Genomic DNA, 23,790 nt, shown 5'->3' with positions numbered 1-23,790 from the left:
TAAGCTTTTTTTACCTTGCTTCAGGATGTTATGTCATGTCTGTAAACCAAGAACATTTGAAGCCCCATTTGAACTGCCTTATACTTTTACATTAATAAATTCTCTATCATGGCTGTCTGCCTCACTTTAGGTTTGCATGAGTCAGAAACTCTGCAGTACTTTGAGGAGGAAAGTGAGTGATATTGAGACTCAACTACCAGCTCTACTCGAAGCCAAAATGCTGGCTGTTTCAGGTAAGTTTTTAGTGATGAGAAGGACTAACATTCTTAAGGAGTGTATTAGAGCAGTCGTTGACCTCTTCATAACAGACTTGCTAGGAAAAGTTGTTCATGTGCTTATGTAGATCCCTTGAAGTCGTGGCCAGCCCAGCACAACAGGGCTATGCCATGCCTTGTGTAAGGTACTTCAGGTCCCTCTCTACAGTTTGGAACTCCTGGCAAAAGTCTGAAGCTGTGTGGTAGGCAGTAAACATGCAAAACACATGGTATTTTTCCGTAGGTGAAATCGATATATAATCATCAATAGCTGTTCCAGGACTCTATGAGTTACATTCTTAGAGCTCTCTAGCTAAGTTATAAATTTATAGCTAAGGTATCATAATTACAAGTGTGGCTTTAAATGACACTTTAAAATGGAATACAATAATTGGCAGCTTCTGCTGTTCAGATCATTAAACAACTAATGCTAGCAGCGAAAGAGCAATTTCATCCTTGGAGCACTCACGCATGTTATTTACAACCAGTAAAACACTGAAATGTGATTACAGAGTCTGATACATAACAGCCTTACATGGTACTTGCTTGGGATTGCTGCACTGTTCACCAAGGAGAAAAGGCAGATCTCAGTTCTTTCTCTTAAGTTGGAAGAGGTGGGTTTTCTAATTCAGCAAATGGTTTGCAAGTATTTCACTAGGTGTCTCTCTGCTAGACACCTGCCCTCAGAGAGGAAGCTGAGTAGAAGGGAATGAGGGCTAGAGTACAAGGAGTTTTCCAGTGTTACACCAAGTAAAGAAAGGCTAAAGGGTTTTTGATACATGTCAAGATGAGATGTAGCTCTCCATATGTGATTTATCTTTTCAATTATATGCAAGAATCTGTATTGCACATACAAATTATTTTAAAATGACACCTTCTGCAGTGTCATGTTTTGTTTGCCAGAAGTGAATGATGTCAGGTTTGAGCAAAGTCCTAAAGGAAATTAAAGCCCAGATCTTGTATTGATGCTGGGCACGCTCAGTTTCCTTACTTCTCACAATGCGTTTTTTAAATGGAAATCCTCTTTATTTCTCTCTCCACCTCTAAGAGGTAAACAAAGCAATCGTCCTTCTCTACCCATAGGCTGTGTAAATGTAGGTAATTTTCTCACTTTCAGAAATGGGGTTTTATGGCTTGAGAACAAAGCAGCCCATAAACTGGACCTGCAACTGCATGTAGGAAGCAGTTGGCCAGAAAAGCTGTATTGCAGTCTGACACTTGGAGAGAGTGAATGACAACTTGAGGACCGTTTCCAAAACATTCATAACAGTATTTTATACTTGTTAGCTCTTAAAAGAGGTTGCTTGTTTCAGGAATGAATTCCAAAGGCAATTTAATGCTGCTCTTTCTATAAACTGTTTTTACAATTCTTTGACTGCCTTTCTATGCTTTTTAAGAAGTATCAGTGCAATTTCTTTGTACTGATAAGAAGCACTGTTTCTTTTTTCACTCTTGCTTCAGGGAATTTTAATGACTGTGAATGGTACAATCCTAATTTGTTACTAAGGCAGAATTCTACATAGCATGGTTGAAAATCAAGGACGAAAGGTAATTTGGTTACAGTGGATACTGTAATTTCTTTACCTCATTGTAAGATACTGATACACTTAGTCAATGTGATGGAGCTTATTTATGTAAAATGCAAAGTTATATATAGAGGACACAGGGGAGATATAAGAATAAAAAGAAAATTATTTCTCTGACGACCTGTAAGTAAAAAAGAAAAAAAAAAAATCTGAAAACACCAGGAATAGTCTTAGAGCATGCAGTGAGTAAAATCAGAAAAGCCAGGATGTGGAGCGAATTGCGGCTAGCTAGCAGAGAAGCAAGTCAGGAAGAAAAAATTTGATAAATGCAGAAGAAGAAAGAGGAAGGAAGAGATAAAAATAGTGGTGGGGTTTGGTTGTTTTTTTGGTTTTGTTTGGTTCTTTTTTGGTTTTTTTTTGTTTTTTTTGTTTTTTTTTGTTTTTTTTGTTTTTTTTTTTGTTTTTTTTGTTTTTTTGTTTTTTTGTTTTTTTTTTACTTAATAAGGCAAAACCAATGAACAGTGGATAATGGAGGAGGCTGAATTACTCTAGTTTCTCTGTATTCCTGTGTTAGGAGTAAATGAAAGGCACCTCTTAAGGAAGGCATAGTTAAGAAGCATGTTTTAACCTTCTAAGTACTGGCTAAGATTTAAGCAAGACTCTTTATGTACATATTTCCTGATCTCTCAGCAATGTTATTGAACAATGTTATTGAACAGCCTGGATAATTATTCAATTGTTAGAAGTTGGAAGAATGTTCAGTTGGGTAATATGCAATTATTTAAGGACACTCTTGGAACAGTATGGCATTCAGAAGGAATTATAGTGTCCATTTGTAAATATGCAGTAATAATAAATTTTACTGCTCATAAGTCAGAGGTTTTCATTTAATCTCGAAACACCAGTCAGGGTTAAATGTCTGTTACTTCTTTTTATGTAGCAGTTACATAATTCATTCAGACAATGTCTTTAAAAACATTACTAATGCATACTGAGAACAACTGTTTTTCTCTATACAGATGTCACATCATTTTTGATTAAAGTAGCATTTTTGAGGAAGCAGAAAGAGTTAAGTGACTTTGGAACAGCGTCAAAACGAAAAGGTGACTGTATCCCAAAAGTTAGATTAGATGAGCTAAAGAATAGAGTTATTAAGTGAAAATTAGCTTTCAGAGCTCATATGTGGTGACTTAATGATGTGATGACTTGGAAGGCTTGATATATACCTCAGCCTTTAATGGCTATCTTGACAGCTTCAGACAACATTAATTTGCTATATGGACTGTACTTTCTAATACAAATACATTGATTTAAAATACTGATGTATTTGCCCCAAAAAATGTAAGAATATAGTTGATATTATTTTTAGAGGAAAATACCACAATAAATACAGTGTAAGCATAACAGTTCTGTTAGTGCTGTCAATACAGCACCTTGGATTTTAAGGCTGTATGATAAATGATACTGTAAAGATGCAAGAGACAATACTATGTATATAAATGCCTCTCCTTCCTATTATTTCATTCTGGGAAGAAGTATAAAATTAAATTTGGAAGAGAAAAAAAAAATTTGTGAATATTTGGATTATTGAAGGCCATAAAATAAATAAAATTAAATTCCAGTGAGCTTTTGTATAGGAAAAAGAAAATAAGCCCATACTTACGCATTCAAGAGGTATTTCTATCAACAGTTATAATTCAGAAAGTTTATATCAGCACCTCACTTACTTCTGATTGGCCTGTTGGGACAAATAACTAATAATTAATACTCTGGAGATGCTAGCCCAGAATTTTTCTCCGAAGATAATTAAATTCCAGTTCTTAAGTCAGTAGCTTTAGGTAATTATAGGTAACAAGTACTCCTGATGCCATGAGGTGTTACTGTTGATATGCACATTTATAAATTCTCATCAATGAACTATTATAGTTTAGCATCTGGTAGGTCTTTTTTTAATTACAAAAAACACCTTAATGTCAGTGCTTAGAAACCTGCATGTGATTTTTCTAACAGCTGCTTCTTACAGTGGCTCTTAACATGCTTATAAAATTTTGCAGTCAGTTATAGGAAGAACATGACAGTACGTGATACTCTGTTCTTTTTTTCAGCATTGTGTGACAATTTAGCATGAAATTTTTCTAGGGAATAAATTTCAGATGAAATAATTGGAAGCTGGTAAGAAAATTCAAGTAAGATGGTGTTTAAGCAAGTGTGAACACAACTGTAGAAATATTATTGAATCTTATTGTTGTATTTTGAGCTGTTTTACACAAGAGGAAATAATAAGAAATCGTGTGTTTCTGGTTTTTCCTTAGTGAGAAAATAATTTTGGAATAGGAGGGAGGATGCAAACTAAAATGAATTTTTAGTCCTGTTTTGTCTGTTTCCTATATTTGAATAAAAGAGGTTTATTGAGGTACATTTTACAGTGTTTTCATAGGCTCTTTGAGAACTTTTTTTCCTCTCGAGAATGCATATTAGCATGGGACTGGATAGCCAGAAAGTGGCTTAGTGGGAAGCTAAGCAGGCATGAATGAAATACTGTGTTTATCATGTAGTTATCCATGAGATGCATGTCATTAACTTTCCTTCTGTCTTTGCAAACACAAATTAGATCCCAACACAGGAGTTAGAGTGATGTGACATGTAGCTTAAAAAAAAAAATTGATCTTAAAACTGTCTATACCAGTTAGAGATCATATGTCATGATCCTATAAATATCATTACCTCTGTTTCATTAAGTACTGGCAAGTGGGAGCTGCTTGGAAATGATGTTGTGGGATGATTTTCAGCAGTACAATAAGATTTTTTTTTTCCTTATGTCAATGTAAAAACATGGTTTTAGAAATAACATGACATAAATACTAGATAGCATATTTCACAAAGCTTAATGTTAGGGCTGTTGCCTCTTTGGCTGCCCTTTGATGCTTATTGAGGGCAAGTTCAGCATGGATCCAACTATAACAAAAACAGCCCCGAGCTTTCCAGCTTTGGTACTAAGTATTCCTGTTGGGAATGCGTATGTTAGAGAGGGGACAGCGCCATCAGGCTGGAAGATGCCAGTGCAGGCGGAAGGACATTTTCCGCCATCCATCTGTGGTTCATGTTAATGTGGATGCCTTGTTTTCGTGCTGTGGTCTGTCATTTCATGCAGAAATATGAATGGACACATAGTTCTTGGTAAGATATCGAGTCCTTCCCCAGACATGCCACATACAGCTCTTAATTTGTCTTTCACTGGAAGGTAGTGGTATTCCTGGTTTTTTTTATCTTTTCTGTTTCTGAGAACTGTTGTTCCGTAGTGGTTGCAGAACTTGCCTAGTTTTAGAGGCAAAAATAACAATGCCTCTTTGTGCCTTCTCATGAAGGCTCAGTTTTTTGATGAATTGGAGTCCAGCACAGGTCTGCATCTTGTCAGATGACATAGCTGGTTCCACACTTTCCTCTTCCTGATTCCAGCAGCAGTCTGGGTTGATGGATCAGAGGCATATTGAGATTAATTCAGCTTCATGACTGCAGTGTCTGGTTCCAGCATTCAGTGCCGTGTATGGTCATGTCTTCCCACAACCCTCATTTTATACTCCACGGAATAAAATTTGTCCCCATGTATTGGTGCAAGCAGTGTACTTTTTGGCATGCCTGTTAACTCATTTAAAAAATAATGCTAGTGCGTCCCCCAAACCAACTCTCAAATGGTCCCTCAGACTTCAGACAGCTCTGTGTTGTTGTTGGTCCCCAGCCAGCAGTTAAGTACTATGTGGACAATCTCTCTGCTTACAGTGGGGAGGAGACTTGTGAAAAAAAAGTAAAACTTGTGGGTTGAGATAAGAACAGTTTAATAACTGAAACAAAATATAGTAATACTAATGTTAAAAATAACAGCAATAATGATGGTAATGAAGACAAGAGTGAGAGAGGCATAAAGCCCAAGACAGGCAAGTGATGCATAATACCAATGAAGTGGTGCTTACCATCCACAGACCAGTGCCCAGCCTGTTTCCAGGCAGTGATCAGTCCCTCCCAGCCAACTCCCCCCAGTTTATTTGCTGAGTATGATGTTCTGTGGTGTGGAATATCCCTTTGTCCAGTTCGGATCAGCTGTCCTGGCCGTGCTCCCTCCCAGCTTCTGGTGTACTTGCTTGCAGAGCATGGGAAACTGAGGAGTCTTTGATTCTAGGCTAAGAACTGCTCAGCAACAACTAAAAACATCAGTGTGTTATCAACATTATTCTCTGCCTAAATCCAAAACAAAGCACTGTACCAGCCACTAAAAAGAAAATTAACTCTATCCCAGCTGAAACCAGGACATTATGCTGTTTGTCTTTTTAATCTCATTTTCAAGTCAGACTTCTGGATGTTATTGGCTTTCAGTGAACTTCGAGAGTAATTCATTGTAGCTGAAGTCCCAGCATAATATGTGACCAGACAGCAGAAAATCTTTTCTTCTGTTGGAGAAGTCAGTCATGAAACAACTTACTCTCTTACGCTTCTCTTACCCAAGCGGCTATCCCTGGAGCAGGAGAGAAGGTCAAGTTATCTTTTTGGCAGTTCCTTTTCTGTGATTTTGTGCTCAAAGGAGACATATTAGATGTGAGAGCTGTGAAGGGAAGGTTCTATCACCCTGTAGAAATGCTGTGCTGTGTTCTGGAGGGGATGAGAGAAAACACTTGTGGAAGGGGACAGAGATGTCCCTCTTTCCATTGTTACTACTGATTTGAAATGTTATTACTTTTCGGTTTATTTATTTGCACTTTCCCCCTCTCCCCCACCCCTTTCTTTTTTTTAAATTTTTATTTCTGGGTTGTTCTGTGGTGACTGATTCAGTCTGGGTACAAGAGGCTCTCTGTGACTGAGAATTGCTCCTCCAACTGTATGTCTCTGGGATCTCTCACCTTCTTCTAGATGGCAATTACCTTCCAGGATCACATCAATCATTCAGTTGTGTTATGCTTCATAAAAGCATTGACATGTGTTATTGCTTAAAAACAATAATTGCAATTCAAATATGCTGGATTTTTGTAAAATGTTTCAGGAGATGGTAGACTGTCCCTCATTTGCAGTTTATTTTTTCAGAGGTGCAAACACACTGGCAGTGCTTCCAGAATCTTACATTTCTGTCATGTCTTTAGCTTTTTCCCTTTCCTTTGTGAGTAGGTGAATGATATTTATTTTCTTCAATTTCTTTTGTGGTGTTGAAATCACTTTGTATCCTCATTAATCATAGGGTGGAAGATTTTCAGCCTTGAATTCCAGTGCCGTTGATAAATACTATGGTGGAAAATGCCCTAAGCTAAAATGTAAATTTTCACTTTCTTATGAATTATTAAAGGTAGTGCTGTTAGTATATGAAGAATTAATTTATAGATAATGATGAAGAATGACCAGTCTACTCTTTGCTACATTTAAGCTAGTGTCCAATAGATATGCTTTATTATTAATGAAAAAATTACTCCTTTGTCTGTACTACAATGAACATGTTTTCAGTGGGGTGAGACTTCTCTCTCTGCTTCAAGTATAAATAATGGTAACTATGGTTGTATGTAAATTCTGCCATAAATATGAGGAAAAAGTGTGAGTAAAACATTTGTGGACCCTTAACTTTATCTTATATTGTGAAGGGGGAGATATTAAGTAAGTTTAATTAATAATGTATTTCTTGTTTTTTGCAAAATCGGATGCATTTCAAACCATATTTTTAGTCAATTTGTTGCTGGCAAATGGTATCAAAATAATGATATTTTACTTCAAGGCTATTAAATGGGCAGCAATCTGCCCAATATAGTAAAATCTGACAGTAAGCTGTTATAATGAGCGTGAGTTTGTGGCATGTAACTATCTCTCTCTCTCCATATATCTATATCTATATATCTCTATCTCTCTATATATATTTGATGTGCAGAGTACTATTTAGCTGTAGCCATACAAGGAAAATTTTAGGAAGAGAGGAAATAAGGGAAATATACTCATGTTTGCACTAAGTAAAAGCAATTATAGGGCTGTTTTCTGCCTGGGCATTTTTTTTATTTTTACTGTTTTTCCAGTGTTGTGCTTGATTTGGCTGGTATTTTTGGCATTCACATCAAGCCACTGGAGCTTACCTGATGTCGCTTTCTGTAGAGGATGAAGGATGCATGGCAGGAGAGAGCCCCAGAGGGCGAGATTAAGGAGGAAGGTTTAACTTGTTTTGTTGCTGTCTTTTGAGATAATGGTAATGTTCAGTCCCTCAAAGTGAAGTGTACATACTCAGTTCCTTATGACAGTGCACTGCAAGCACGTTACCTGTTCAGAGCACTGGATACTGCAAGCTTGCTGCAGCAGTTTGCACCCAGTATGTTTATGTAAACATGTATGCAGGGGCTAAAATTGCACATCTCTAGCGAGCATCACTGCAAGACAGGAGGGAAGATGGGAAAAGTGGCATCTTGCTCTTCAATCCCCTTCATAGAATCTCTGTCTCATGCCGTGGTTTAGACCAGAATCTCAGGTTTGCTCTTAGACTATTAACTCCTTAGCTTTGTTTTCTCTATACAGATTTTCTGAGCGAGCAGTCCTATTGGCTGCATGATTTTTGAGTTTTGTGGGAAGAGTTAGACTGACTTAACTAATATCAGCCAACTAGAACGCTCTGTAAAACATAGCTCCAAGTAGTTGACAAAGTAACAGTTATTGTATTCACTTAGGCAAAATAATTATTTGATCAAAAGGAAGAATTTTAATATTTGAGGGTTTTAGCAGAATAAAATATCTTGACATACATCTTCAGAATGTTTGTACGGCATCCAATGTGATGTTGTCTCAACAAAAAAAAAAATCCCACAACAAAACAACAACAACAACGAAAAAACAACCTAGGAGGGTGTTTTTCAATGCTGGCAGCTATGGATTATATATTAATTTTAAAATCAACTTTCTTATGGCATTTAGAAAGCAGTTACTTTGCTTGCTGTGATTGAGGTCAGAGCTCACTGATAATGGTACTTGTGATGCCTGAGTTTTTATATGCTCTTCTGAATTTTCACTGCAGACTTTCAGACATTTTTGCTGTCATGGGAAGCTGCATCAGGTAGGGTGTCTTTTTGGCTTTTGGGTGTGTATCTGATGCCATTTCCTTATAGCCTCAGTTTTGATGTAAACTTCTCCTCTGGGAATTCAGATCCATTCAGTATATATAAAACTTTCATATGCAATATCATACCTTTCTCCGTGCTGTCCTCTGAAATTCAACAGCAGGCTCCAAATTCTAATGAAGATTTTCTCACCTTCATGTTTTATTAAGGCTCTTGTGCTTTGATGCTTGGGATGAGTTCAGGTGAATAAAGGTGGACTCAAGTCTTGTTGCCTTAGAAGTATCTGAATATTTGCCATTTTTCCAGTGATTTTGTATTGCTTATCTTGCTGCTTTGTTTTGCCCATTTGGAAACATGATAAATTAAGGTAATAAAATTTGTGCTGTTGTTTCCCAGTAAAGCACTGATAAGCCATAAGAGCCTATGATTTTTAAAGTATGTTTGTAATTATTTAATTGTATAATTCTTTGTAAGACAGAAGTGGCAAATAGGATTTTAACAGGGAATTAGAAATGAAGCACTTTTGACCTGTTAAAAAGAAACAAGAAAATGTCAGCTTTAAAAGAGGAAGAAGTTGAATGAAACTACTATAGCCTTGGGACTAAAAAAAACCACCAAAAAACCAAATGCAAAGAAAGACTACCACACTTAGCAATGTTCAGTCTTTAAACCTGATTTATTTGCTGAAGTTTTTAGCAGAGTATTTTGGTAAGTGCAGCCTCCCTTTGTCACACCTGCCCTTGTACAGCCGCTTGAGTTTGCAACAGAGTCTTTGCTGGTTTTTTTTATTTGCCATAATTTTTTAATTTGCCATAATTTAGGTTATTCTGATGTGGATTTGATTGTTTGATTTATGAAAATAAACTTTTAAATTGATCTCTTGTGTCTAAGCAACTGTTTGTTATATTGCTGAAACAAAACCGAAACCAAACCCTTACCTCTGAATAATGCTGGTGGTATTATAAAGTGATTTCAGAGGTCTAAAGTCATTACACATACTTCAGAAGCTGACAAGACATTTGTGTGACTGGATGTGTTTTATGTTAATATTTGGTTCAAGGCTAAATTTTCTAAGTGCCTTTACTTACTAGGTACCTTTGCTTATTAGATCATATCACCAAATTTTTGCTAATTTAGGATGTTATCAGAGTTTAAGTCTTATGCTAGAGATCTTCTTTCTTTTATTGGGCAATTCTATATGGAAATTATTTTTGTCAAGAATTCTTTAGATTGAAGTGTGGGGGGTGGGGTTTGGGGGTCTTTAGTGTATTTGTTGGTTTGGTTTTTTTTCCCCCCAGCCAAGTATCTCAATCATTGAAAGGATTTTGGTACAGCTATGTAAATGTAGCATTTTAATAGTTACTCTACTGCTATTTAAAAGTAATTTAATGGTTGAGTATCTCACTGTCATTTAATGTTGTTTATGGAGGACTTCTTTGTGACGTAAGGAAACATTCCTCTCCAGCTGCTTATAAAAATGGTTTTCAGAACGGTTAAGTGGATGAATGTTACTAGGCTACACTCTAAACCACTTGGGAGTTGAACTTTTTACTTGGATCCCTGTCCAAAGGAACCAAACATTTTTAAAAACTCCAGAACAGCATGAGCTGGTGCTGCTGAGGCATTCTGCCTGTCCATGACATTTCATGCTTCAGGGAGAGCCAGAAGTGGAGAGTTGTGACTTCTGGATATATTCTCTGAGAAGAGCATCTCCCGATGATCTTTGCTTGAGGTGGAGGCCATTTAAGAAATGCAATGTGTCATTCATAAACAACCTTCTGGTGCTTGTTACAAAAACCAGCACAGGGCTGCTTTGTTCAGGGATTAAATACTTCACGGTCCAGCAGGTTGACAGCCTCTATTTCAAATGTACTGTGAATTGAGGGGTCCTCCAAAAGAAGAAAATGGTCTGATAGATAACACTGCAATGATCAATGAATTACAGTATAGCATTATTTGAAGTGTGAACCCGTACGAACAGGTTTCCTGAAAACATGTAAATTGTATCAATAATTAAAGAAAATACCATTTATGTGTGTGTAAGGTTAAATCAGCTACAATTGTTACTATTGTAATATTAATGAAGTGGATGCTTGCAAAGCAGTTTTTCTTTTTTTCCTCCAGTTGGTCTTTCAGTTGCTGTTGGGAAGTATAATTGCCTAATTTCCCAGGATTGCTATGTAAGCTACTGATGTTGCAAGTGTCTGCTTCATTGTCTTTTTCCTCTTTCTTCCCCCTGCCCCCACAAAATATGCAGGAGGTAATTTTGGCACTGCGAAGGATCTTGCCGAAGAAATAAGATCACTAACATCTGAGAAGGAGGGACTGGAAGGACTTCTCAGTGAACTGTTGGTTCTGAGTGCCAGAAATACACGAAAATTAGAGAGAATTAAAGATGATTACACCAGACTGAAACAAGAACTTGAACAAGGAGAGACTGCCTTTGGTAAGTAGTTTACAGATTGTTAAGCTTTTTTCTCAGTCCTGATCTCCTGGAGGTGTGCTGGGTTTGATGCATCATTCTGCATTTCACAAAACATAGTGATTGTTCTGAGGAAAGTCTGGCAATGACCTAGATCGGCAGTATGTTCAATATCCTCTCAGCTGTTTCCTCTGGAGTTGGGGGAGGCCATGGGGAACAAGGGATACCCCAGCAATATACCACTTTTTGAATTCTATCTTAGCCCAGTTCTCAAAACCTTTCTTTTCTAAGCCCATTTCTATCATAGTAATGTTGGCACTGTGCTTGTATTCACATACAGAGGAACATGTGGTCTTTATGCAGAAGCAGTAGATGTGTCTGGCTGTGACTACAGGAACATGTTTAGTATATGTAACTAAGTGTTTAGTGTGTACATCTATAACACATTTGGTGGTGGGTCTGAATGTATGAGGTGCAAGAGATTCCTGATTATGAAAACAAGAGTTCTTGTAGTAAATTTGTGTCTGAGGGGGAGTTTAAACAGCTTGCCAAGTGCTGCTCTCACACAACTATGAGCAGTGTGTTTGGGTTGTAGTGTCGTGGTGGAACTGGGGAGGTTGTCTGCCATTACTGGGAAAGACAGATTATCAAATAGCAAAGTCATTCCTAGACTTGACTTACTCTCTTGTCTGCTCTACTCCTGGAGTTGAAGCAGATAAAATGGCCTTGCTGCTTGCTTGAATGAAAAGGCTCAGTAATATTTGATTGATTACAAATGTACAGTTACTATAATTACCTCTAAACAATTAAATATAATTCTGAGAGCTATTTTAAATCTCTAGGATTTTGAGATGTCTTTCCTTTTTCAGGATCTTACGAGCAGTAGGTTGGGTGAAGAGAGGAAGGTGCCTCTGTTTTAGAAGCATATGAAGTTTCTTCATAGGCAAGTAGATAAGTAGAGCTACCTTAGAAACAAGATGATTTGTAGGCAGCTGGATACATCTAAGACAATGTTTTAAAAATTGATAAAATAATGTATATACACACACATTTCTAGATAAGAACTTGCTTTTTTAGAATCTAGATAAAATAAAAAAAAAAATTCCTCAAATTTGGTGCTTTGTGATACAAACCCAGAAATGCAGATGAGGTAACGCTTCTTCTTTCCTTGGATTTTCAAGTGAGTTGAAAAGGGTTCTGACCTTCTAATCAGTCCATTTTGTTTCCCTCTTATTTCTAGGATGATTAAACTTCCTATAATACACATGTACCTTCTCATTTGTGTTTTAGTTCAGCAGGGTTTTAAATAAAACCTTTGCAAGACTCTTGCTGAAACAACAGAAATGGTATCAGTTTATAGGCTCTTTTTCTCCTTTTGCATTTATATGGCTGTAAGGAGATACCTTCTTCACATGACCCCTACTGTCCAGAATTTGTGACAATAAATTTCAAAATACTGAGTGTTTACTATGTAGATTTTCTTTTAATTTATTGTGATTCTGTAGGCATAAGGAGAAATCTAAGCTTGTGTTAAAATAAAATGCTGCCAAGTAGATACTAGTCAGAGATACATAAATTGAAACCTGACATCTTCCCTTTTCGTTGTCCCTGACTCTTTACATGTGATCTACCCTATTTTCTCCTTTCAAAAATGGAAATATCTGAGAACGCTAGCATGGGTCTGATACCAACACATTTAACTGAATGTAAGCCTTCAGATATACTCTGGAAAACAGTATGCTGATGATGTCTTGAGGAAGAGAGGCCACCTTTATGAAACAGTGCTATTTTGCACAGCACTTTTATGTTTAGGAAATAAAGCATAAAGAACTGGAATACAATTTTGTTGCCATTTGTTTTTGCTGTTGTTTGAAAGAACTGGAGATAATTGTGTTGGCTTTGTCTGCACTGTGAAAGGTGTAATTTGAGTTGGAGTAGCTGACCTGACTTACTTCACAGCCTTAGGCCTGGTGTTTCATTTATGCCAATAAAATCTGTGTTGCTGCAGAGAAAGGCAGTTCTGCCTTTTTTTCTGTGTTCCTGCCCCAACCCGTATACTAGGTCAGGGTTAGGGTTAGGTCCTATACATGTCTATTTCTCTGTCATCTGGCACTTGAATTGTTGTTTTGTGCCTGTGAGCTTCTTGAAAACTTACTTTGATTTTTTTTTTTTTACTGAACATAATACTATTTTGTATGGAAAATATAAGACAATAAAATTAAATGTTAAAATATGTGTGTATGTTTGTCTTTCTCTTGTGTATAAATTGGTCACCTATTTTTTACTTCATTAATAATTGTTGATTTCTCACAGTAATGCAGATATAAGGAAGCAGACATCAAGGGAAGAGACTTAATCACACAATAATCAGAGCTGGAATTTTAAATAGGACACATCATTAGCATGTTAATGAATTTTCTCACTCTGTGCCAGCTGCCCAAGTATAAAAGATATTGCAGATGTAGTGCAAAAATCAGGCTTGGCTTACTGCACTGAGAGCTGTCAGTGCTCCCTATAAAGGAAATTTGATAAAAAATACTCTCATATTTTTAGAGATGCTCAAAAATATGTTTTTCATGTTGGATAATAGAAGCATTGACAAGCAACGCTATGTATTAGCATTTTAGGATGAATAGCACTAATTTGCCCTTTAGACATCGACTTTCTTCTGAGGCCGTCAAAACGCTGCTATAAAAGTGATTAACTTTTATTGTCATTTTGCAGATAGGAAAGCCAGAGACTTAGAGGTCATGTAATTTACCTGGAATGGGGGTGAAACAGTTTCCCAGTTGATGGTCTAGCATCAATCCTGATTGAATCAATCACTTGCAATAAACAAGTGAAACCAAGTGGTGCTGCGATTCTGTGTGAGCTTTATATTCTTCTGGACCGCATGACATGATGGTTCTGGGAAAATCACTGAAGGTCTTGTGCTTCATCATTGAGCAGACCTGTCTTATAAAGTCAGAAGGTTCTGTCGTGGCAAAGAAGAGAACTGCTTTCCAGCCCAAAACAACTAGACTTGCGTTCCAGACAAGTGAAGCTTAATTAATTGCCTGTCTGCCAAACTGTTGGATTCTGCTTATAAATCCTGGCTTGGGTTGATTGGCATTTGTAACCCAGGGCTGGAAGTGAAACTTACCCTCTTGTGGTTTTCTCACCACCAGTACTGATGGGCGAGTTTTCCTGCCTCGTCTGCTGAATTCTTTTCCTGGCTGCTCTCTGCCTTTTTTTGCCCCTGTTACACTTTTGGGAAAGCATCTCCTGTAAGTAGTGCATGTACACACACAACTAGGGGGGACTGTGCTTCCTGATCTAATTGCTAGGTTGTGCTTGCCAAATCATGTTAAGTAGAATTTCTATACTGAATTAATTTCTGGAGGAAATATAAAATAAAGGCCTTCATGCACATGAAAACAGATTTTTAACCCTTTAAAAAAAAACCAAAACCCCAACTACTATTTGAAGGCTGATATTTCAGTCTCTCTCCTCAACTCTTGTTGCCATCCTTGAGTTTTATTGTTTTAGAAATTGCTTGTGTAAGTCCTAAAGCTCTTACCAGCCTGCTTGTAAAGTCAAGCTTTCTGGAATTGAACAGATACATTTAATAAACAAGGAACTAGATGTAGCAGAGGGGTTTCTTGGGAAGCTGGAAATTTTTCACACTCAGTTTTACTTTTTGTTCAATACACACACCATGCATGCTTGCACAGAATATTTCACAGTGTTTTGGCCGTTTAACAGAAGAAAAGCCTATCAGAGTCCATTTTTTAATCTGCTTTTTTTTTTTATAAAAAACCCCAACGTTTTAGCTGTAGAATACTACTTAGGAGTGAAATGTTTTCAGAATGTACTTCAAAGAATAACAAAAATTCTGCTATTGCTTTTATAGTCATTGTTCCAAAAACCGCATATTTGACTGTTAGAGAGGATGAAATTAATTAGTCTAAAACTTAATATTGTGTGGACAGCAGAAAGCACTAGTGGTGCTGCTTAATGTAATACTCGCTATTACATACTGAAATATTTATGAAAAGAAGGTTCTGTGCTTCATATGCAATTGTATAGGGTGTGATTTATCAAACTGTTAATGATCATTTGCTACAAAGCATTTTTATTCTCTTTCAAAGACTTTTTTTTCTGGTAGATGCAACACAGAAAGTCCTACAATAGAGACACGTGCAGTGTGCTTTGCACCAGGAAACCTACCGTTTTTGTTTGTTTAAATATTTGTTTTGAATAATATCTGTAATACAAAGGCTTCTCTATTTCTCTTTACAACTGGTCTTTGGAATGCTATTTGAAGATGTCTAAAGATTATCAACAATTTTACACCATTTTCAATTTTTGCAAAAAATACCAACTAAGTATGACATAAACCCATGTGCCTGTGACACAACCAGAATGATTCCATGTTTTGTGTTGCTGATTTTTCAGGTGGTGGTTTTAATGTTCTTCCTCGGTGCTGGTTTTTCTGCACCAAATAGGCTTTCCGCATTGTTTCTATAGTTCATCCTGTGTTTGAGCGATTATCTGATTCTAAATTGAAAAGCTGAACCTTTTTTATTGCTTTTGTTTGAATAAATCATTAAAGGAGAACCCAAATGGTGGGTAACAGGTGGGCTTCCATGAGGAAGAAGCTGCTCTGAGTCTCGTAGTGTCTCCACTTCTAATTTGTGCGAGGTCATTAGATTCTGCACGTCACACCTTTATGAAATACTTGTTGTCATTATAGTGAGTGGTGAAATTGAATGGCTTATTGCTTACATCTATGGCCATCTCTGCTTAAACAGTGATCCTCCAGGACTTAGCCAGTGGTCACTCTAGCTTTCACAGAAGGTGTAAAACCCTCGGTGGTGATGCAGTGCAGCTGGTAGCATCCTTTGAGCTGATGCTCCGAAGTAGTGCTTGGCAGCCTTCTGTTGGGCAGCATGGAAAAGTCATGTCCACACAGGAAAACAGAAGGATAAAACAACAACAACAAAATCCCCAAGAAGCCCAGTCTTGCAGAGCTCCTTTTGTGTTGTCTTGGGCAAATACAGCATGAGTAATTACCCTCTGCTTGTTAGTATTCTCTCTGCTGTTTCATTTGAAAAATTGGTGTTCCTGCATTTGCATGGACTTGCAGTGTTATGCATATTCTGTGCTTGTTTGTGTATCACTGTTTGTGAGCATGGGTCTCATTTTCTTGGCTTATTTTTAGAGCACTTGGGATCTTAAAAGTTAAGTATATGCATATGGATCTTTTGGTCTTACAATTCTGTAATGGTAGTAACTGCATATCAAATTTTTAGCAAGCTTTGAGGATCAAATTCAGACTAATGATTTTCATTCCATGTCATGCTTCCACAAAAGCATCCACATCATCTTTGTTAAATAATATTTAACTATAAGTAGTTGAAGGGGTTTTTTTTGTGTTACGGAATTGCCTTTTTTGATAGATACTGTCAGCAGAATTTAGTAATGTAAAAGGAGTAAATTCTGCTAGGCATTTCCTGTAACTAAAATCTCAAACACATTTTTATTTTGGATATCAATTTTTATCATGATTGAAAAGATTGGAAACCAGTATGTTTAAGCGTAATTAAGTTTGCCATATGTCTTGAGTCACCTGTAATTGTGTTTCTTATAATGGTGATTATAAAGGTCATCTTGTCTGATGTTGTTCATTTAAATATGTAAAATACTTTGGTTTTCACTTGCAGCATAGAGGTTTAGTTTTATAAATGCAATGGAGGTATTAAATTTAATCTGGCCTTTCTGTATAATTAGATGCCAATATGTGTAATTCAGAAAATATGAAATATTCAAGCAGCTTGAACTGACAAAGCAGCTTGGTTCAAAGCCGGCCGATATCTGTAGAGATCTTTTGATCAGGGTGTTTCTCTGTTGATGCTCAAAGGTGAGCTTCTCTTCTATCTCTTTCTTCCAAGATGTGATGGGAATAATTTTATTGACATGTTTTCTATACCTGTGTAATACTTTTTAGACAGCAGTGTGAGGTAATTACACACAGAGTAATAACTCCTGAAATGACCCGATACTGATGCTGCAGTCATGGAGGTGGTTATCTACCAGGTGCAAGGAATAGAGCTTGGTCTGAAGTTTTATGCTGAGTCTCTTCAGGGAATACGATGTCATCTTTAACTAGGATAAGCACAGAGACATCAAGGCTTTGTAAGTTTCAGGCCAGAGGAACATAAGAGTGGTTCTGTTGGAATCGTGGCAGTGCAACTGAATGGTGAGAAGCGTCGCTGAACAGGTTCCTACTGCAATGGGAGATGGGCAACCTCCCCCCAAAATGCAGTGTGAGCGCTTTCTTGTGCTGGTGTGCATGCAAACAAGCAAGCAGAAAGTTCTGATAGTATTCCAGGCAACTTATTTCTTTACATCTGAAATGCTGTTGCCAGCTATATACACGGTGCATTAAACTTTTGGAGTGGGCGTCATATCAAATTATTCTGGTTTGCCGTCTCTGCTCTAGGTTTCTGCATTGCTCTGCTTTTTAGTTCAACTTCTTCAGCTGACAGCGATGCAACAGAATAAGTAGGAAGTAGCAACACAGATGAGTTAAATTTGGAATAAATGTGGAAATGCATACCACCAATTTTAATCATTCTTCATTCGATTCTGGTTCTGCAGCTGCATCTGCTTAGGTACTGGGCTCAGATTAAGAAAAAAAAAAATTGTGAAATCTCAATGCCTATAGCTGGTTTCAAAAAGAATGAGATGCTAAAATGCCAGAAAGCTGGGATTAAAAAAGAGAGAAAAAATAGTGTCTTCTGTTCATTGCCCAGATAGAACAGGTTCCCATATGCAATTCAAACTCCTTTAGCATGACACTAGCCCTGGTGACAACCAACAAACATTCTTAGTTTGCCACTTCAGGAGTTTGAATATATCATGCTAGGAAATTTGTAACTCTCTTCCTGATAGTATACAGCTGCTGTTTCTACATGTTACGTTAAGAGAATTCCAGTTTTGTCGGAAAGATGCTGTGTCTGACTGGAGCTGCTCAGAGGCAGGCAGAAAAGTCTGTGTCTGGTGGTGGGGTGCTCAGAAGAGGACCAAGAAAAGTGGTGATGTGTAGTGACACTTAGCAGATAGGATCAAATTAATTTTCAAGGAAAGGTAAATATGGCTTTCCTTGGCTCACAGGTGAGGTAATGGAGGCACTCAGGGAATTGGTTTTGTGTTTCTGTTCATTTTGCCATTTCATATAGGTACTGCCTGTATGTATCTGGCCAGGACCTTTTGAATGGGATTACAGCACGTATTTGACAACTTGATCCCAAAACATTTATAGGTTGGAAGTATGAAAACAGTGTTTGGTCTCTTAAAGCATGACGTTTTATTGAAAAAGTCAATGAACAGTTGGTCTACCATTCACAGGTTTCTTTTAAGTTATGTTCCTTTTGGTTTTTATTCTCAGTATCATACAGCATGGTTTTGCTTTGTTTTCTTTTTTTTTTGATGATGTTCAAGTTATATTAATGTGGCATGATATTTTCAGGTCCCAGAAATGTGCAAAGGGCTCTTTAGGATACTTTGCCTCATTTAGTTTCTCTTGAGGGTGAGTATAGAAATGGATAGAATATTTAAGAAATAGTGTCAATTTGTTTTCAAGTAGTACTTCAATGAAACCAGTCTCAAGCAGTTATCCTTTCAAATATTCAGACTTTCTGCAAATTGAAGATAAAAATAGTACAGCATTTTATATTCAGTTACTGTTTTGGATTTTTAAAAAATTTTTTTAGCTGTAAGCAAGAAAATGTTGGTTTGGGTCATCTGGGATCACTGATGTAAAATTGATGTGCTAGAAGAGGAGTATACTGCAGCAGAAACAGAGAGTAAAGATACTGTTTAACCTTTTAATTGCAGATATTTTCCAGATTTGTGTATTTTAATTCAAAATCTTAGCACTTCAGTATATTTCCACCCAAAAGTTTTCATTCAAGAGTTTTGACAGTGTTGTTGAGTTACAGTGTACAAATCTAATTCTATGCTTGCATAAATACATGGAAATTTGCAAAGAATTATACCTCCATACATTGATGGTAAATTCACCTCACTGACTGAAGTCAGATATTTATTTTTCTCGGACATTACCTTTCATCTTTGCTTTGATATTGACTGACAGTATTCAGATACAGCATCTAAAAGTATGTACATCTAAGCAAAAGAAACCCCTGGTTATACCATTCCAGTTGGAATACAAGATGTCCCTCATGAAATACAGGGGGTTTTTTTCTCCAGTTTTTGTTCCTGCTGATTGTCAGATGTAATTTCTGCCTCATTCTTTCTTGCTTTTGTTTGTTTAAGGTTTTCTTTGAGTTATTTGCAAATACAGTTGTAAAGATACAAGCTAAACGAAGGTTTCTGTAAAAGATATTTTAAAATTGGGATATTATCAGCCTTGACTGAGTTTTCACTTTGTAATTAAATACTTAAAGTGAATGAAATTACTGTCCATTGTATAATTCATTCCTTCAATCACCACAGGTTTCCAAGCATGCTGCAGGCTTTATACTCACAGATATGCAGAAGTATAACCAAATCTGGAGTAATGGATAATATTTATTGAAATGCGGGGGAGGTATAATACCTGATGATAAATCCAGAAGAAACCTACTGAAATTCTAATCCTTTCTAGAAGAGCTGCGTTTTGTTCCTAAAATTATTTTAATGCAACATGTATTATGGTAAAGAAGGCTTTACAATAGAAGCCCTATTCCAAGGGACACGTCTTACCAAGACAGACAAGTAGAAATACAGAGAATTTTAATGGAGGAAAGAGAGATTATTTGTTCTGACTTTGATTCCCCAAAGAAAATGTATTTACATCTTCTCTAAGCTTTTAGTCTTTTTCTGTACTTCCATTAAGTCCTAACTGATTATTTGGAGGCAATGGAAATCTTAGTATTTAAAGCAGAGTTAAGTACCTTCCATCTCCGGTTTGCAAACTGAAAATTTGTGCCCAAGAATTTTCTTTCTCTGTGCTTGGAAACATAAATTGGAGCTAAAGGCAGAAAACCAAGGAATTGCTAATGCCTGGAGTTAGAAACTGGAACTCCGTGTCCTTCAGTTCGATTTCTCTTCTTACTTGAGCAGGAACAGAGGCAGTTTGCTGATGCTTCAATGGAATTGGGCCACAGTTTCGTTGTACGAGGCATGGAGGTAACCTCTGCTTCTGTTATGATCCTGGTGTGCGGTCTGTGTTCCACAGACTCAGTACTTAGGCATGGGAGAGGGTAATAGCAGGTGATAGTATAAAGCCCAGGGATTTTGTCATCTATAATTGCAAAGAATCGGTGGCCTGTATGCAACAGGTGCTTGTGATTAGTATTTCTGATGGCCTGCCAGATTTCAACTGATAGGCTGAGATCATGTAAGAAATATAAGAAATTCATAGAAGTGGGTATTTGGAAACATTACTTTTTTTGTTGTTGTGTTTGAACCTGGTTTCTTTACGCAAAAATATTGTAGTAGAACATAATTAGAACTTTGATGCTAACTGAAAATAAGATTCAGTCATCATATTTGTGGATGATATCTGTGGTTTGATGTGTACATTGAAGGCTTGGGTAAAGATAAACAGGCGTGTTTGCCAAGCTGCGTAAGATTAAACAGTTCATTACCTGTTGGAATTATCAGCTGCAAGACACCTTGCATAATTTGGACTACAACCTTTATATGTTTTTGGCTGGATTATACCTCTTATCTAGTGAGGTGCATTGAAATATAATTAACAATGTGAGCTGGAAATGACAGGCTGAAACTATGTGTATTTTTGTGCAGATAAACAATCCTATATCTGGATCAGAAGTCATAGTAATGTTTTATCTACTAATTTTTTCCCAGTTCCTGCATTCTAAAACATTGTACAGAGAAAAATAATCTGTGCTCTGTGCCAGAGAAAAGCAAATAGACACCAGCCATGTCTCCTTGTAGGCTTTATTTAAAGAACATTTGGAAAATGCTTAATCCTGCAGAAAACAGCAGTTATTTTAGATCTTTTATATATTCTTGATTTTGAATGTTTTGTTGGAGAGAGAATTTTGAAAACGGAGGCAGAAGTTCTGATCCACTGATACCAGTAAGAGTTTTGCCTCCAGTTTTAGCAGAGTTCAGGGTTTCACCTCTGGCATTCTCCACACTGAAGCTGCAGCATCTGTTTCTGAGCTGAGCTGCTTGGATGCAAGTCATCTTATTTTGATGAAAGTACAGTCCACATAAGATAGAGCAGGACTTGTTCAGAAATTCTTGGAACTAGGAAATCCTTCAGATTTATCACAAAATGATAAATTTTGAAGTTGGTCATCCTTGTCTACTAAAGAAGAATCAGGTGTTTTGAGTGTTTAAGCTAAAAGCTAGTTGCTGTTGATTTTAGTTCAGTGAACTTACAGCCCTTTGACTTTTACTGTTAATTTATTACTTTAGGATATTGTTTCTCTGTAGTTAGGAGAAAAACATTTTTTTTTACAAGTCAGAGCATATGCAGTGTGGCATTTCCAGCAGAATCACCTGTAGCATTTGTTCTTGTTGCTGCGGTAAAAAATGACCTGAATGGAATGTATTGCTCTTGTATTTTCAGGTTTCCAGTGTACAGTCTTCTGGGTATATATATGTTCTTGATCTAGTTCTTAATCTATTTAAGTGTTCCTTGATCTAGTGATCAAAATAAAAATTTTCCTGTGCCAGCAGAAAAATGTTAGAAATGTGAAGTTTATTCACTTCTATTCAGTACCTGTGAAAAAACTGTGTGAGTACTGGTGTAACATATCGTTGTTCATTAGCTCATGAAGTGGACAGCCACATCCCTGGGTGGAAGGATATTATTCCATCGGGAGAGATGCCCTCTGTAGACACTGGCTGAAGCATCAAATATGGTGGTGTCCTTTCCAGCACCTTAGATTGCAATGCAAAAGCACAGATCTGGATATTTATCAGATTAGCTCTTTTTTTCTCCATATCCTTTCTGCTTATGTGGTAAGTAATGACAAGCTGGGGAAAACTTGAAAATAACAAAATTCTAGACAGGCACATGACAATTCCTGCAGCTTTGTAGTGCTGAATGGAGCTTTTGACAGTTTCTGGCAAGTACTTGGCTTAGTCTTTTGCCAGCCCAAAAAAGCATGGATGGTGTGTCGGTATCGTAGTCCAAGGATGCTTCAAGAGCAAATTGGCCAATACTCGGAAACATTTTGCCTGCAACCTGTCTGTTATGGATTATAGACCAGAGGAAAATGAAAAATAAAGCCCATGTGTCCTAACAGTTTTTGCCAATGAGGCTGGTTGAAACCAGTTGTAGATATGAGCTGTTCTTTGTTCAGCTTAAAGAACAGAAGTCCGAGATCCTTTGGTGGTAGGCTGCAGCTACCTGCTCAGAGACCAGAACTTGACAGCAGAAACATGTTTATGATGATAGACAGAGCAGAAGTGATAATTTCTAATGGCTAGTAATTGAAACTGACAACTTCAGATTAAAAAAAAAATGAGCCTTTTAACTGACAGGACAATTGTCCTTTTCAAGAGTTCAGCAAAGATTTTATTGTCAATGCCCAGTAACTGTTTGGGGCTTTTTATATGTAGCTGCAGCTGGAATCAGTTCAGAGAGACCTTACTGTGTTTTGCAGATGAACAGGATCATCAAAAACAATAACTTCTGTTAGACTTATGTTCTGGAACTTTTGTTTTATAAATAGAATGATAACTAGAGAAGCTATTCCTGTTTTGGTATTTTTTTAGATGAGTAAAGCCCAATGCAGAATGGTGACATTTTCTATTAGTGTTAAAATTCATTGGGTTGTGCAGTAATGCCTGGTTCTCTTCTTTCCCACTTTTTTTCTATAATTTTTAATTTACTAGCTCCCAATACTTTTCAATCTCTGCATGGTTTATTTTCGTCTCCATCTTATGCTATATGAAATTGTTTTCTTACAATTCAATAATTCATTGAAGTCCTGCTTGTCTGAGCTCCTAATCGTATGGAGCACAATTTCACACCTTTTCCAGGACAGTGCACAGTTCACCAAGACCACACTCTCTACTTGATTTATTTATTCTTAAAAGAAGATGCTGTACACAAGCCTTCTCTGACTCAATTCTTCAAAGGCCCAGTATGTAGGTGTTTCCTCATTCTTATGCTGCTTTCATTTTGCCTCTCGTGGTGACCCCTGCTGAGGTTACTTATGTGGTGTAGGAGTGGATTGGTTGGGGAAATGGAGACTGCAGGAAAACACAGAGCTCTAAAAGCATAGAGCATTTTACAAGCTGTGTGTCTGACCTTGAAAACCAGTATTCACTGGTGTAAGTGGAAGATGTATTCACAATTTTGCAGGATAAAGTACCAAGGCAGCAGGATCTTTTCCTGTGTTAGAATACTTTGTCACAGTGCTAAAATGCTGAACTGTGGCTGAGAACCACCAGGGTATGCATTTATTAGTTTAGTTCTGCTTCTGTAGCATCCCCCTGTAGTGTACCAGGCATCCTCTTATGCCTTTCAAGGAAATATAAAGAAGTAA

At 37.0% G+C, this 23,790-nt stretch overlaps 1 protein-coding gene across 1 annotated transcript in view; it reads left to right on the top strand.

Moving 5' to 3' along the window:
* DISC1 (DISC1 scaffold protein) overlaps positions 1-23,790 on the top strand; it is a 191,672-nt gene that overhangs the window by 81,104 nt on the left and 86,778 nt on the right. The window contains exons 8-9 of the mRNA XM_032102313.1: positions 131-233; positions 11,102-11,290. Coding sequence (XP_031958204.1) covers positions 131-233; positions 11,102-11,290 — 292 coding nt within the window. The remainder of the gene's footprint in view (positions 1-130; positions 234-11,101; positions 11,291-23,790) is intronic.

This window comes from Corvus moneduloides, chromosome 3 (genome assembly GCF_009650955.1).
Source record: "Corvus moneduloides isolate bCorMon1 chromosome 3, bCorMon1.pri, whole genome shotgun sequence".
NCBI classification, from domain to species: Eukaryota; Metazoa; Chordata; class Aves; order Passeriformes; family Corvidae; genus Corvus; species Corvus moneduloides.
This window is presented reverse-complemented; position numbering and strand designations above follow the sequence as displayed.